The sequence below is a fragment of the Periplaneta americana genome, chromosome 6, assembly GCF_040183065.1.
Source record: "Periplaneta americana isolate PAMFEO1 chromosome 6, P.americana_PAMFEO1_priV1, whole genome shotgun sequence".
Taxonomy (NCBI): domain Eukaryota; kingdom Metazoa; phylum Arthropoda; class Insecta; order Blattodea; family Blattidae; genus Periplaneta; species Periplaneta americana.
In genome coordinates this window covers 90,071,705-90,086,623 of record NC_091122.1, presented here as the reverse complement: position 1 = coordinate 90,086,623, position 14,919 = coordinate 90,071,705, and the positions used below count along the sequence as shown (strand labels likewise).

Below are 14,919 nucleotides of genomic sequence, written 5' to 3'. Positions count from 1 at the left end.
TTTTTATCAGACAATCAATAAAAGGTAGAGAAGTAATTTTTCATCATATTGTAGATATTACATGCATAAGTACACACAAAAAATTTCATCACAGAATGTTGGATATTTTTTTAGTTATGAGGGAAACGCTTCATCACTGCACAGTGACCTAAATTTTGAAAAAAAAATGTACATAATTTTTTAAATCGTAAAGATATTTTTTTTTCATATAGCAGAAGGACAGTGTTTTACACATACTAATTTTCATTATTGTACAAGATACAGTAATGGCGGAAAAAAATGTTGAATATTTCCAAAATTTTACTGCCGTAAGCTGTAACTAACCCCTTAACAGTTGGGCTTCATGCAATCCCTAATAAGGTCCGAAGCCATCGCATTCCATTCCACACCTCTGTTTCGTTTTAATACTGGAATATGAGTATCAAATGTGAACAACTTTAACAACTGATGACTCAGATATTTTTCGTCGGAGACCCTGGGTTCCTTATATCAAATTGCTTGTCTACAAACCCTCCATAACCAGATAAATTTCTTTAGTTGAATTCTGAAACACCAGGTATTTATTAATCGGTATTGAGATATGAACACATTATAGTACAATACCAGTATATAGCTGAGAAACATTTTGCGCTGGTGGTGGTGGTGGTGGTGCTGCTGCTGATTTATTTATTTATTATACTGTTAATGTGCAGGTCAACAGCCAGGGGCTAATGATAGCCCAGCACAAGCGATACAATAATAATACAGAATAAACAGAATTAAAATTTGAATACAATTAAAATTTACAATAATAATACTACAAAATTTAAAGTAAGAAAATTAAATTGTAGGCTAATGGTAATCAATGGATGCATAAATGTAAAAATAAAAATAACAATAAAGATAAAATTAAAATTAAAATAAACCATCTTGAAGAAAGATTTTTTAAAATCTATTATACTATGAGAATAATAGAGATGATGATACAATGAAAATTATGTATAATTTCTAAAAGAATACATACATCATAAGTCATTGCTAAGAGCAATCTAAGTCTATACATTGAAAGGATCGAATTTGCAGCCAAGCATGTTGACATTTTTAATGCATCTGGAGACTGGTGAAATACATTTTTAATTTCTATTATAGAAAAGTTTGTGGGCTCTCACATCTTTCTTTGGAATATGTAAGGTAATATTGTTTAAGAAGGAGTCACAGGATATATCACCTTTGAGGACCTTACAAAAGAACAGACAATCGAGCTCATGGCGTCTAGCATACAGATTTCAACAACTGAAATATTCGCATTTTCTCTCGTAACTATACCCGGAGTTAATGGGCAGAAATCTGAATGAACATAAAGATATAAATTTTCTTTGTATATTTTATAATTTAGCTGAATCTATAGTTGTAATCGAGTTCCAAGCTACAGATGGATATTCGTGTTTCGATCGCACCAATTATACAGTAGAGTATTAAAAGAAAATCACGCGTGGAAAAAGAATAAGCTATTGACCGTATTATTCCAAACATTCTGATTGTGTGTAATCAATGTGACTATGAAAATGTATTTTGCAATTCATTTTGATAAATTTTCAGAAACGTCTATGATATATAATACGAATATTATTTTCAGTCAATGACTTTACTATTAATATATGTACCTTACATATATTAATAGTAAAGTCTTCTTCTTCTTCTTCTTATTTGGTATTACAGCCCAGGTGGGCCTTAACCTCCTCTATGGCTCTCTTCCATCCTTCTCTATCCATCGCCAACTCCCTCCAATTCCTTATTCCTAATCTATTCACATCCACTCGTACACAGTTCCACCATTTCCGAGGCCATTTAGGTTTCCTAACGATAAGATTTTTACAGGGTGGGTTGTCAGCCACACGCCAAACCCCCAACCTGGAGGACCGGGTCACTTGATTTCGGGGTTTCCGCCCCCTAGATCAGTTGCTTCCACCACAGCTACGAGTCTGATCTACCCGTGGATTGCCTCTTCCGCTTCATCCGCTGTTGGGATTCTCAATCCTCTTCCACCTTCAGAACCGTTGGAAATCCTCTTCTGGGTTGCTTCTTTGTCTGGGTTCTCATCTTTGGCCTGTCCGGCATGGGAGACCCTGCCAGTAGCTACGAATAGTAAAGTCATTGATTGAAAATAAATATTCGTATTATATGAAAATGTAGTTTACTGTCAATGAATATTCCCAGTTTTTTTTTACACAATCTGTTCTGTTAATTGAACCATTATTTAGATAATAATTAAATTTCACTGAAGAAGTTTTTCTAGAAAAGATTATTAGTGTTATTACATTAGTTTTGGAGACGTTAATTTTCATACCATTGTCTTCCAACCATTTTGCAACTGAGTTAATGTCACATTGAAGTGATTGACAATCAGCACTACTTTTGATTGTACGAAAAAAAAAAATTTAATCATCGGCAATAATAATAATAATAATAATAATAATAATAATAATAATAATAATAATAATAATAATAATAATAGTACTAATAATAATAATAATAAACATTCCGATTCCGCTCATTACAAAACTATCTTTATGTTATAAAAACTAAGTGTGATCGCAAAACACAAGATAAACATTATGTATTTTAGAAGGAAGATAAAACTTTGGGAATTGAACAAAAGATCACTGAGATTGTACTCATGGACGTTACCACTGTCCCAGTTTATATCAATGCCAATAACTACATACAGAGTGACAGACCAATGGCACGAGACAGACAATTTGAGTTGTGTGTCAAGTACCGCATACTGCTTATAGTTCGTTTTTGGGTCAGGAAGAATGCCAGCTGTGTAATAATCAACGACAGCTAGTAATTGAAATGCTGAGAGGCAATGCGTAATACTCTCGAATCAAAGAAGTCAGAAGAAATAATTTTGTGTTTTGCTGCGCAGAAACATTCCTTAGCAGCTAGTTCTTCATAACATAACACAATCGGAGATTTTCAAGCACTGAAAGAAGTTATGTAACGTAGCATATGATTAAACCGATTTATAGAATTTAAAAATGAGAACATGAGAACATAAAGAGAAAACTAATAATGACAATAATAATAATAATAATAATAATAATAATAATAATAATAATAATAATAATAATAATAATATCAAGTTACAAGTAATCTTTGTCAGTCTAGGAAATTATAAATGCATAAATTACAGTATTTGGATAAAGAGAAGCTTAAATGTATCACAATACTTTACCATTGACCTTACATTTATAATTGGCTGACACTAGGGTTGCCAACCCTCCATATTTCCCGGGATCTCCCTGCTCCCGTATTATTCTTCTCTTCCAGCATTTTTCTCCCTTTTTGCATAATGTAAAAATTTTTATTCTAAACTTTTGATTTTGCCGTGATTTGTTTATATGATGAGTTTTGTTGTTCAAGAGATTCATTAGAATATGCAGAATTTATAGAACGTAATGCTTGCCAAGAATGAGTTTTAGTGCTCACCCGTTTAAAATCAAACAGTATTAATGTTATAATTTGGAATAAAAAAAACTGGCTAGTTTTGTTTTAAGCATATCAAGTAGTAATGCTCAAATAAAGACGATGTTTCATCTCATAAATAATTAGACAGATGTTCGAAATATGAGCACGACACATTTAATCAAATCCGAGCTGCAAACTGCAGTCGACTTCAACTATTACGCGAGACAAAATGTGTCTCAAAATACTCTTAATTTAAGCGTAGCTGCCGAAGTGTAGAATAAATTTGTTTTTTAGTAACTGAACCGAAGAATTTGTCTATTTTCTTTGTGAAATTTTGTCGATTCCTTAATCTCCCGCATTTTCTTCAAAAGAAGTTGGCAACCCTAGCTAACACTGAAAGTGTAAAATAACTTTTGAATAAAGAAGAAAGTAATCTGGGACTGGTGATATTATTAACAAAATTCTTAAATATCGAGGTCAGAAATTAAATTACGGTAGCCTGAATAAATAAAAACAAACAAATTTGTAATATTTTAATAATACAATACCACAAGACTGGAAAACAAGTATCTTAATTCCAATTTTTAAAAGGGCAATAAGCGAACTGCAGAAAATGACAGAATTATAAATCGTCTCCATATGATTTTAGAATTAGCAGAAAATATAGTACAAAGCGATTTAATTGAGATTAAATGTTGTAAATCGTGAGAGTTAAAAGATGTTCAGAGCTGGATGATCCCGTACAAAAGAAATTTTATACGTAGTAAATAGGAATGAGGGCAGTGGTATTTAATTAGATAGTATTAGTCTATTTTTAAATATTTAGAAAAGCGTTAAGCTACTGAGTTTCAATATCTAGTTAAACGTTCTTCAGACAATATAAAATGTCATCATCATAACCATTTGACGTATTAGACCTTGGAATCTGTTACGGTCTCTATCCAGCACTTTTTAGGTCTTCCCAAGTTCCTTCGGCCTCTTGGAGTATAGCGTAAGATCAGTAAGATATAAAATGTCAGCGTTCGAAATGGAACTGTTAGTCTGATAACGGATATTAAAGAAATCAATATTAATGGTAAAGTTACAAACGAAATTCGAGCCCACCATTTTTCAACGCCTGTAGTAATTAATTAAATAATTAAATACGATTCAGATCTCAATCCGATCAACTTTTCGTTGTGTTGTGGGGTTACCTTTAAGAACGAGTTTTCGAGATACACCTTCAGATTTATTTAATTTTGGGTGGTAAGCTACAATGTGTTACTTGCTTCCAAGTGCTATCCCCCAAATGTGTGATGCCATCAAAGTTAGTTCGGCACTAGGAAACCAAAGACCAGTATCTTAGAAAGAAATCCTTGGAATTTTCGAAAGAAAATTACACATTTCGAAAAATCAATAAGCTTCTATTTGTAAAGCAAGCCAGAGTGATAAAGGGACATTTGAAGCATCCTACCGCATAGATTAAGATTGGCTTGGCTTTTCGAGGGCCGCATCTGAGTCGGGTCATTACACTTAGGCCCATTGTGCGCCCTATTGTCAAAGTCCGACAAGTGGCTCGGGTGACATTCTTGAATACAAATCTGAGAGGTAGGCCATCCAGTTTCAGTCTCTAATAGAGCCAGGTGGCATCTGCAGACAAGTGGTCCGGTAAGTGTCACGTGCCGGAATTCCAAAGTCCTTTCTGTATCAGAATTGTGAACTCGATGCTAACAGGTGGGACATCCTGCATCAGGCCCTGATAGAGTCAGATTCGATCCGCAGACGAGTAGCCTAATAACTTCAGATGCTCTTCCTATATCAGCGTCTGAAACCCGTACTGTCCTAAACACTTCAACCCAGTTCTATTTTTAACTATTGCAGATGATAGATGAAATGAGAGGAAACGTGAGTACCCCGAGATAAACTCTGCAACGTATGTTTTGTTCACCACAAATTCCATCACGACTTGGCCGAGAATCGAAGGATGGAAGACAAACGCAACAGCGCTGAGCCACAGACGCGGCTGTATAAGCCCATACAATTGCGGAAAACCTCATACTGCCTGCTGCTATCGATTTGGTAAATGTTTTAATAGGCGCGGGGAGAATGAAAATAAATTTGAAAGCTATTCCGACTTCCAATGACATTGTATCAAGGCGAATCATGTGATGGCTACCGATGTTCGCTGTGCGATAATTCAGGAGGTAAAATCAAGTGATTTCTTTGCTATTCAGTTTGGTGAATCAACGGATGTGTGACCGAACATTTTACAGGATTGGCATAATACGAGTATATTGCATATTCGTTCACCGTTGTGGCTGAGGGGTTAGCGAGTCTAACTCCGAACCCAGCGGTCCCGGGTTCGATTCAGGACGAGTTGCCTGGGTAGGTTTCTTCGGGGTTCTTCCCTCACCCCTATGGATGAATATCAGGTAACTTTATCAGGCGATTGGAACCCCACTCATCTTCGCCACTTCCTTTCTTCCCCCATCATCCTTTCCTCATCATCCCGTTTCTGGTTTTTCAGATCACTCTACAGGTGGCCTCTCGAAGCTGCTGGCTCTCTCGACCGGCCTCCGTGGAATGTAGTTAAGCGATGTTGGATGGCTTCTGCAACGAGCACACGAGGCGGACCGACTCGAGGGAGGAGTTTCGCCTCGGACCGACGGGGGGGGGGGTCTTGGGGGAAGTTGCCGAAGCAGGAATGGTATGTGGATTTCTGTCGGTTGTAGGGACCGGTCGTTAGGGGAATCATGTGGTTAGGGTTGGTACGCGTAGGGGATCTGTGGCACGCCACTCATCCAATATCGAGGGTTAGCGCAATAGATCTCAACAGGTCGCAGTGCTGGGCCATGTGTGCCCCCCTCAGTTAAATTCCATTCCATATTGAATATTCAAGCAGGTTTCACTTTGGGAGAAATACATTAATTATAATGGACACTACGTACTTTTTCGAATAAAGTTCGTTCGTTGTGTTTCTTAAGGTATCTAATTTTACTTAAAAACCGAACGAACTTTCATGGTCACCTCATACTTTAAAGAATGGGCCCCCTATAGGCTACTATGTGAATGGTTTCCTAAGGACTAAAACCTTTGACTAAAATATCAGAAAAAAAATATAAAAAACTCTTAGATAAAAATTAAATTCTCTTTATCGGAATTGTTTTGCTTTTTTTTTTTTTTCATCCCCCCCCCTTTATACTAACTATATCGTTTCATTTGTCAATTTATTCTACGTAACACAAAAAGCCACTAAGAAAATCATCGGGTGATTCTTGTTGGGGTTGCTGTTTTCGATTTCAAATAAGTTGTATTTATGTTTAGTCAACGGTCCGAAGACTGGTTGGAACCTCATAAGTGACACCAATAAGATATCACTCACGAAGAAACTGAGCAAGGAGATAATGGGGTAATTCATTTCACCCTTTATTGCATATATCGCTAGCTAGTAACATAATTTCACTAATGAGACTTAAGATGTCTGCAGAAAATTGTTCTTTCTAGACACATTTCGTCTGCCTGATATAGATGTATCAGCCAGAGCCTCAATCAGAGATCGATTTCAAATGAAGGCCCATTAATGTTTGACTAAAATTATTAAATTCACTCATGCATACTGAATACGAACAACATTTTTCTAATAGTTTACAAAAAATCGCTGTACAGACAGATAGTCACTTTTTTCTGTGGAATGGTGAAAAATTTATTCATACTTAGGATGAGAAAGTAAGAGCCTCACACACTGATTAAAAACAAGAATATTTTGTTACGACAGGAAAGTAATAGCATTTAAGTGAGTATATAACAACTAAACAGTGTTTTTGACTTACTACCTTAACAAAAAGAGGAAGAGTAAAGCTATACATTTACTACCCAATATTTCATAAATGTGTAAATTTTTAACTAAAAAAAATATATATTTAAGGTTTAGGTACTGAATTTTACTTGGCAACTGTTCTACGTGCACATTTTTGTTTTATTTGGTGACTACACTCGCCATCGTGTTGTTTCAACGAAGGTGAAACATGGCAAAGAAAGAACTAAAGAAAGAAGGAAGACAGAAAGACTTTACAGTCCTTAGGGACATTTACCTAACTATAGGTTCATAATTTACTTTCAACGAGTCCACTTAGAACAAAACATTATATAACAGAAAACACTCATGCCGTAATCACCATTCGAATTCACGATCACGACTTGTATTTATCGTTCCATATCTATCCCTTACCGCCGGCAACTATTGTACACAGAGAAACAAAGTTAGGTCTCATTAAAATTTCGGTGACGTTTCGCATTTTTATAGACTTTAGAATTTTAGAAAAAAAAATAGCAGGACCTGCCGAATTATGCTTGTTGTTTTTAATCATATGATTGAAAGTCATTTAAGAGATAATCGTAGAAGTTGAGATAACATATTTTTTGGACTATTGAGATAATTTACAACTTGACGACGCGAAGCCATGGTTATCAGTAAGTAGATTTAGTGTGAATAGTTTAATTATATATCGCATTATCGACGTATGTGGAACACAGTAATTCTAATTAATAACTAGATGGGATTGTGATAGACAAATGAGAACTGTCATTTTGCTTCCCTCATATTAAATTTCATTACTATATATACACTAACGGATTTGAATATGAAGATGTATTTTGAACACGTAAAAAGTTATTTCTGGAATGAAACTTTTTATTTAAACTACAGAAAATAAACAAATGAAATTTCGAATAATTCGAGCTGCGAGAAATATTATTTTAAACTCAATTTGTTTATATTTAGATAGTTGAATATTGAATACCTTTCTTCTGAATATTATTCTTTGAAATCATACATTTACCAAATGAATCAGTACTTCTCAAATGATAACTTCTTAATCACTGCGGCGTAACAAAACAGCCTAACGTAAACAATAGTGAAGGCATAAGTTACTGAGATTTCATAATAGTGTATGTTACTTATTCCTAGTGCCTAATTTAAACCATGTCCAAGAGATTATTTTATTTAATTTTCCTGATAACATTTTATGGTTTGTTCCAAAGGTCCATTTCTTAACAGTTGGTAGAGTTTAATACGTGTTGTGGTGTTGATTTTTCAGTGTTGCAGAGCCAAGAACGTTTCTCAGATAATTTGGAAGAGCAAAATTGGGCATAGCACATCTTGTAAACAACCCTGGTTAAACAACCCAGAGTAACGGGCGAAGTTCATGATAGTAGTGATGGCATGGAGTAGAATGTGGTAATTCTGCTGTAGTGATTTCACCCTACATTAAGGGTGATTATAAATGGCGTATGCTAGCCAAAGTTCGTGGGTTCAAATCCTGCGGAGTGCAACAGATTTTGAAGGGTGATAAAACCCTTAGCATAACTTTCTACGGTACAAAATTAAAGCTGGAAGGCTCATGTCGTAGTTTCACGGTACGTAAAAGAACCCTATGAGTGTCTGTGATGGACGGCTCTAGGAAAAATTTAACGGTCATTCCTTGCCCACGTAGAATTTTAACGCTGAATAACCTCTACAAGCGGGACTCGTTTTTCCAAGGCTATTCTCGGTCCTGGATTCGAATTCCGCTTGAACTGATAAAATGGTTTGATTTTTCCGAAAGTTTTCCTTAATTGTAAGGAGTGTTACGTAATGCATCAAAATATCTCTTTGCTGGCACCAATTTCATCGACGCTAGATAACCGCGAGTTGACACAGCGACGCTAATTAACAGATTAAAAAAGAGGAGGCCAAAGTATGGGAAAATTTGTTGTACTACAGTAGGTCTATCTGACATAGCGTGAATGTATCCATATGTTTATAAAAGTGCAACCAAAGAAATAAAAAAGTAAAGAAGAAGGAGGAGGAGGAGAAGAAGAAGAGGAAGAAGAAGAAGAAAACGAGGTTACGCTTCACAGGTTCTTTGAAAGAGAATCAATTAAAACTATGATAAAAGTTTCTGATGATTTCAGTTTCATAGCGACCTTGAGATACAACAAAATCGTTAATCCTGAATGTGACGGACCAATAATAGTTGCTCTGCAATTTTGAATTTTATGCCGTTATTCTACCGAAAAACGTTATGCAAAAGCACTCGATAGAATATTTGCCTCACATATGCTTTGCGCGCAACAAATCTCATAGAATTTGTAAGATACAAAATTTTATTTCCATAGAACAGTCATTGCTAAGCCAATCTGGCGATCTATGACAGTTTGAAGAACAGAGTGTACACCGTGAACCTCCGGCATTTGAAAGTTTATTTTAAATTTAATATCAAGATGTATAGCTGTGATTCTGGTCGGAAAATAATTGCAGATTCAAAGAGTTTATGTAGCAATTTCTTAGTACACACCGGAACCATGCTGCAACAATGAATCATTTATAAAATGGCGACTCTTAGTGAGCGTGCCCATTTTATTTGGTGGTATGCAGAGACAAAATCAGTTATTCAAGTGCAAAGTAACTTCCGTCTGAGTACAATAAGGACCCGCCGACATTTAAGACTATCAAGGAGTGGTGTAGTATGTTTTTGGCCAACGGTTGTGTGCTGAAAGGATACGGAGGCGTAAATCCTGGTATCTAAAAAATGGCTACCTATTGAAAAAGTGCGGAGATCGCTTGAAAGAAGTCAATCAGATAAGCAGCGAGAGAACTTGGAATGAAACGGTCAACGATACACAAAATTCTTCACCAACGATTACATTTTCACGATTAGAAGGTACAGATTTTGCAGGAAATCAAACCCGACGACTGACCAAAGCGAGAATTATTTGCAATCAAAGTTGCATCGCATTGCTGATGACGAAAACTTTTATCGCGCATAATGTTTTCAGACGAGGCCACCTTTCACCTTTCACGAAAAGTCAGTGGCCAAAATGTTCGAATTTGAGGCTCCGAAAATCCCCATGTAATCACAGTAAAATATACATATACTTCATGCCACATGGCGTGAAATCGACTATAGAATGGACATTCTTTGTGCTACAAGAGGCGCCCATGTTCAAGTGCACTTACTCGAAAACTTTGTGAGTTTTACAATCATTTCCATGCATAGTATTATTTGTATACAATTTTTCCCTTTAACTGTATGTGTTTAAAATGTTGGAGATTCATGGTGGACACTCTGGTCCTTAATTCTCTTCAAATTTAATTAATGTAGTATTGGTTACTTAACGATGCAGTATCAACTTATAAGGTTATCTAACGTCGTGATATCGAGATGATTTCGAAGATTCGCGACGGCATTTTCATATTTAATATTTCATTTATGTAATTAAGCATAGTACATGCAATAGATAATGTCCAGAAAAATTTAGATAACGTATTATACCAGCGGTTTCCAACCTTTTTTGACTGACGACACACTTTACTGAACGCCCACGATATCGCGACACACTTATTTGTTTTTACTAATAATATAATAATAACAACCAGTGCATTTCTTCTGGAGAAAAAGTTGATGGAACTCTGTGTAGAATATTTTATAGCGGACGGGGAGATGATTACTTTTCACTGCACGGGAAATTTGTCGTTTTCATTCTCCTTTTCGTACAACTAAGACTTTCAAGGTCTAAGCGGAATTCAAAGAAAAATTATATAAAAACCTAGATATTCACATATATTTCGTTTCTTTGATGAAGAATGCAACAAAAAGTGCCGGAACGCCGTTCCGCGAGAAAAAAAAACACTGATAACTTCTATGTAGTGTCAGACATCCAGTGTTGTAGATGGATCGATGTTAACACGCAATCAAAAAAAAAATAGCAACTTGATTGGCATTATAAAATAAAGTAAGTGTCAAAAATCCCAACCTAGCTATGCTGGATGTCCGATAAAAGATTTTTATGATCGTTTTTGACAACTCACCTATTTAAATTAATGGGAAGTCTGTGCTTTGTGGATTTCACAGAGTTTCTCTATACGTGGCCTTGTGCCAACACGTAAATCATCTTCAAGATGCAGCAGTCTGTTCCTTTGTTTAGATTTCACTATTTTAATTTATGGTAGAAAATGCTGATTCACACAAGTATGTCATTGAAAACGGCAATTCTAAACGTATTTTTAGTTTATTCGGCACTATCGACTGATTTGACAAAACATTTCCATAGATATAAGACACTCGAGATTTTGTTTATATTCCTCCACGCCAAGTAAAACCATATTGCAAGTACTCATCACTATATTAATGAAACGCAGGGAATTTTCGCTCACATTATATTTGAATTAGCACTGCTGCCATCTGACCCAGAACTTGATTCAGATTGTTATCTTTCGAATTAAAAATTTGTCCATGATAAAATCTAAATAAACCACTTTTGATAAAATAGTCGCACTATCACCCGCTCACACGCATATACTGAAACTGACCAATATGTTCAGACGATTTTAAACTGTACTTATAATTTACTAAGGGGGAAGAATAAACGAATTACTAAGCATTGTTGCAGGTGTTTACTTTCTTTCGAATTATCGTCAGGCACAAAAATTAAAATGAGCATTGTTGCAGATGTTAACGCTTCATTGGTAAAATCTGTCTCAAAATAAAATGTATCATATCAAAGATTTCGTTGTAAATAAAAATGAGTTATAAAGAGACATTATGGATGGCATAAAATTTATTTTTCAATCCCAAAATTTCGCGCTGCGCGACAGACCGGTTGGGAACCACTGTATTATACTATATTAAAAACTCATAGGCCTAATTATATAACTATTTATGTCTTCCTTGTCTAAAAACTTTTCAATTGAATATAAAAGATTTGAAACTAACCATTTATGAATTCTTGATTTAAAACCAACAATATTTAATAATTTTAAGTTATCAGGCAGTTTATTGCATATTTTTGGCCCAAGACATAGGCTAAGTGACTATTTTGAATCTTACTCAACCCGAAATATGGAAGATGAAATTTTTCTAATCCTTGTTTTATAACTGCATTGATTACTTCTTAAACCAAAATGGTCTAAGCCAAGGAAATAGAGCATTAAAATTAAAACATCCAAAATATATAAATGCATAAATTACACACTGTTAAAATACCTAAATCTATAAACAATGGTCTACAAGGGTTTCATCTGACATCGTCTTAGAGTTGGAGGATATTCGAAATAAAAAACACACAGGTAATCAGCCCAGCGGGATTCGAACCCATGCCCGAGTGTCGCTAGCGTCCGAGTTACACCGGTAACCAATTTAATTTTTTACTTTACAAAAACGTCCATAGAGTTTTGTCTGCAAAATTGAAACAAAAATTGCTAATATGAAAAATCTGACGACATAAGAGAAGAAAACACGAAGGGGAGTCAATAATGATTATAAAATGCATTATTAAAATTAGAAATAAATCCCAACTGTAAGCCAAATGTAAAGAAATTTGATACATTTAGTGACTGAGAGAAGCATTAAATTTTCACGATCCATACTGCATGAATAAAAGTGCAAGGGTTAAGTTAAAAATATTGTACAAATGGCAACAGTGCAGTTTGTTATTATGAAAAGAGAAGGATTATCTTCGTGTACATTCTTCGTGACGAATCAGCATAATTTTCATTTTACAGACCAATATTAAAGGATTAAGTCACTACTCTAATACTAGGCAAGCAGAAGGATCACAACATATTTTTTATCACACATCTGCGACTTTCACCGTGCAAGCTCGTTCTGAGAACCGCGATCAAAGTTGTCCTTCAGTAGCATGGAGTGAAACGAGTATTCTTGTGAGCTGACTCCAACAGATTGATAGTATGATACCCGGCATGGGACACTGCGGTGGTGTTGGCGGCCTATTGGTAGCAGTAGGCTCTGCTCTCTTCGTCGTCATAGCTAGTCTTTTCATCACTCTCTTCGTTTTTACTGTTAACGGGTAAGTTACGGATGTTTTAATCTGTTTACTAGCCACACAAAGTCATATAGAGGTCATGCACATCTCGCATGCCTTTGTCAGGTGAAAATATCTTTGACGTTACAAATAATTTTATTTCACTTATAATGGGAACTACGGTATAATTTTGTATTTTAAAGCTACGCGGAAATTTAAGAATTGTGCTTCGGTGCTTAAATGTGGAGAGTAACACTGCGACATAAATTACGCATGTGTGCACATTTCAGTTTCGAGGGTGTAAAAAAGGACATAATGAACAGAGCATCTACTATGTGATCAAGTGGATTCAGAACTTAGTTATAGGCCTATATGGTATATAGGGTAATTTTAACTTCATACGGTATAATTTCTGGAAAGTCGCACTAGCCGATCTACAAGTAACGCCAGGGAGTCCTTGAAGTTAAGGTAAGAAAAACACTGAACCGTTCCTATTATACATTATGAACAAATTGCATAATCAACGGAAAGACTACCAATTGGAATTATACCGGGTGTGTACAAACAAAGTTACACCAGATTTATATTCATGCAAGCATACTCCATGTACAAGGATTAGTATTATTGTTATTATTTTGTGAAGCTCTTGTAGAGTGTGAGTAGAATGAAATTACTGTGTTATGGTTTTGATTCGTTTCAGGTAACCATGGTGTTTAAATAAATAAATATGTAAGTCAAAATTAGTATACCCGCCTAATACGCGGTCCCGGTTAATACGCGGTCCCTTGAACTGCGTCTTATCGGGGCTTTACTGTATTAACCCATAAAATTGGAACCACTGGGGCTAGAAATGTGATGTTTGTTTCGGTGTGTTCAGAAAACATTAAACATTCATCATAATTATATGCATGTAGGGTCCCTACAATATACCAATTTTCCGAGCGCACTTGTTATTTGATCTTGAGATTTTTTAACCGGCGAGTATGCGGCGAGTCTGCATGCCCATATGTTGCAACGCAGCAGGTTATTTTACGACTCTTTATCAACATCTTAGGTTATTTGGTGTCTGAATGAGATGAAGGAGATAATGCCGGTGAAATGAGTCCGGGGTCCAGCACCGATGTTACCCAGCATTTGCTCATATTGGGTTGAGGGAAAACCCTCAACCAGGTAACTTGCCCCAACCGGGAATCGAACCTGGGCCACCTAGTTTCTCGGCCAGATAGTCGCTATTGGCTATCGCCGATAAGCGGACACACCTGCAAACGTCAGGAGGTTTGAGCGCGACTGTAGTTCTGTTTTCGTTAAGGATAGCAATTAGTTTGACTGTTGCATACGATCAAGCCCCTACAGCCGAGGCTGCGCAAAATTTAGAGTAGGGACAAATTGAAGCTTGCGTCCGACGCCATATTTTGGGGAAAGCGCCGGCTAGCAGAAGGCTGTGCTATGCAATGTTGAATGTTTAATTCATATGTTTGTGTATCTTATAAATCAATCTGAATGGATAAATGAAAAAAAAAAATCCTATTAACATTTAAAGTAACCACGTTATGGACATAATCAAACTTACAGTAGTTACTTTAGTTTGACATGAAACAAAAGAAGACTGGAACAATTTGATACCGTAACCAAAAACATTGTATAGTTATTTGACAACATATAGAGCGAACAGAAATAGGTACATATGTA

At 35.7% G+C, this 14,919-nt stretch overlaps 2 protein-coding genes across 11 annotated transcripts in view; one reads left to right on the top strand and one right to left on the bottom strand.

Moving 5' to 3' along the window:
• The window catches only part of LOC138701479 (uncharacterized), a 316,721-nt gene that overhangs the window by 99,423 nt on the left and 202,379 nt on the right, over positions 1-14,919 (bottom strand). The window lies entirely within an intron of this gene.
• Positions 13,023-14,919, top strand: part of LOC138701482 (nucleoside hydrolase-like) — a 59,493-nt gene continuing 57,596 nt past the window's right edge. The window contains exon 1 of one of the 2 annotated variants that reach the window (XM_069828394.1): positions 13,023-13,275. In XM_069828394.1, the coding sequence (XP_069684495.1) occupies positions 13,157-13,275 (119 nt within the window). In that variant the 5' untranslated portion in view covers positions 13,023-13,156. The remainder of the gene's footprint in view (positions 13,276-14,919) is intronic. The other variant, XM_069828393.1, reaches the window with a different exon arrangement.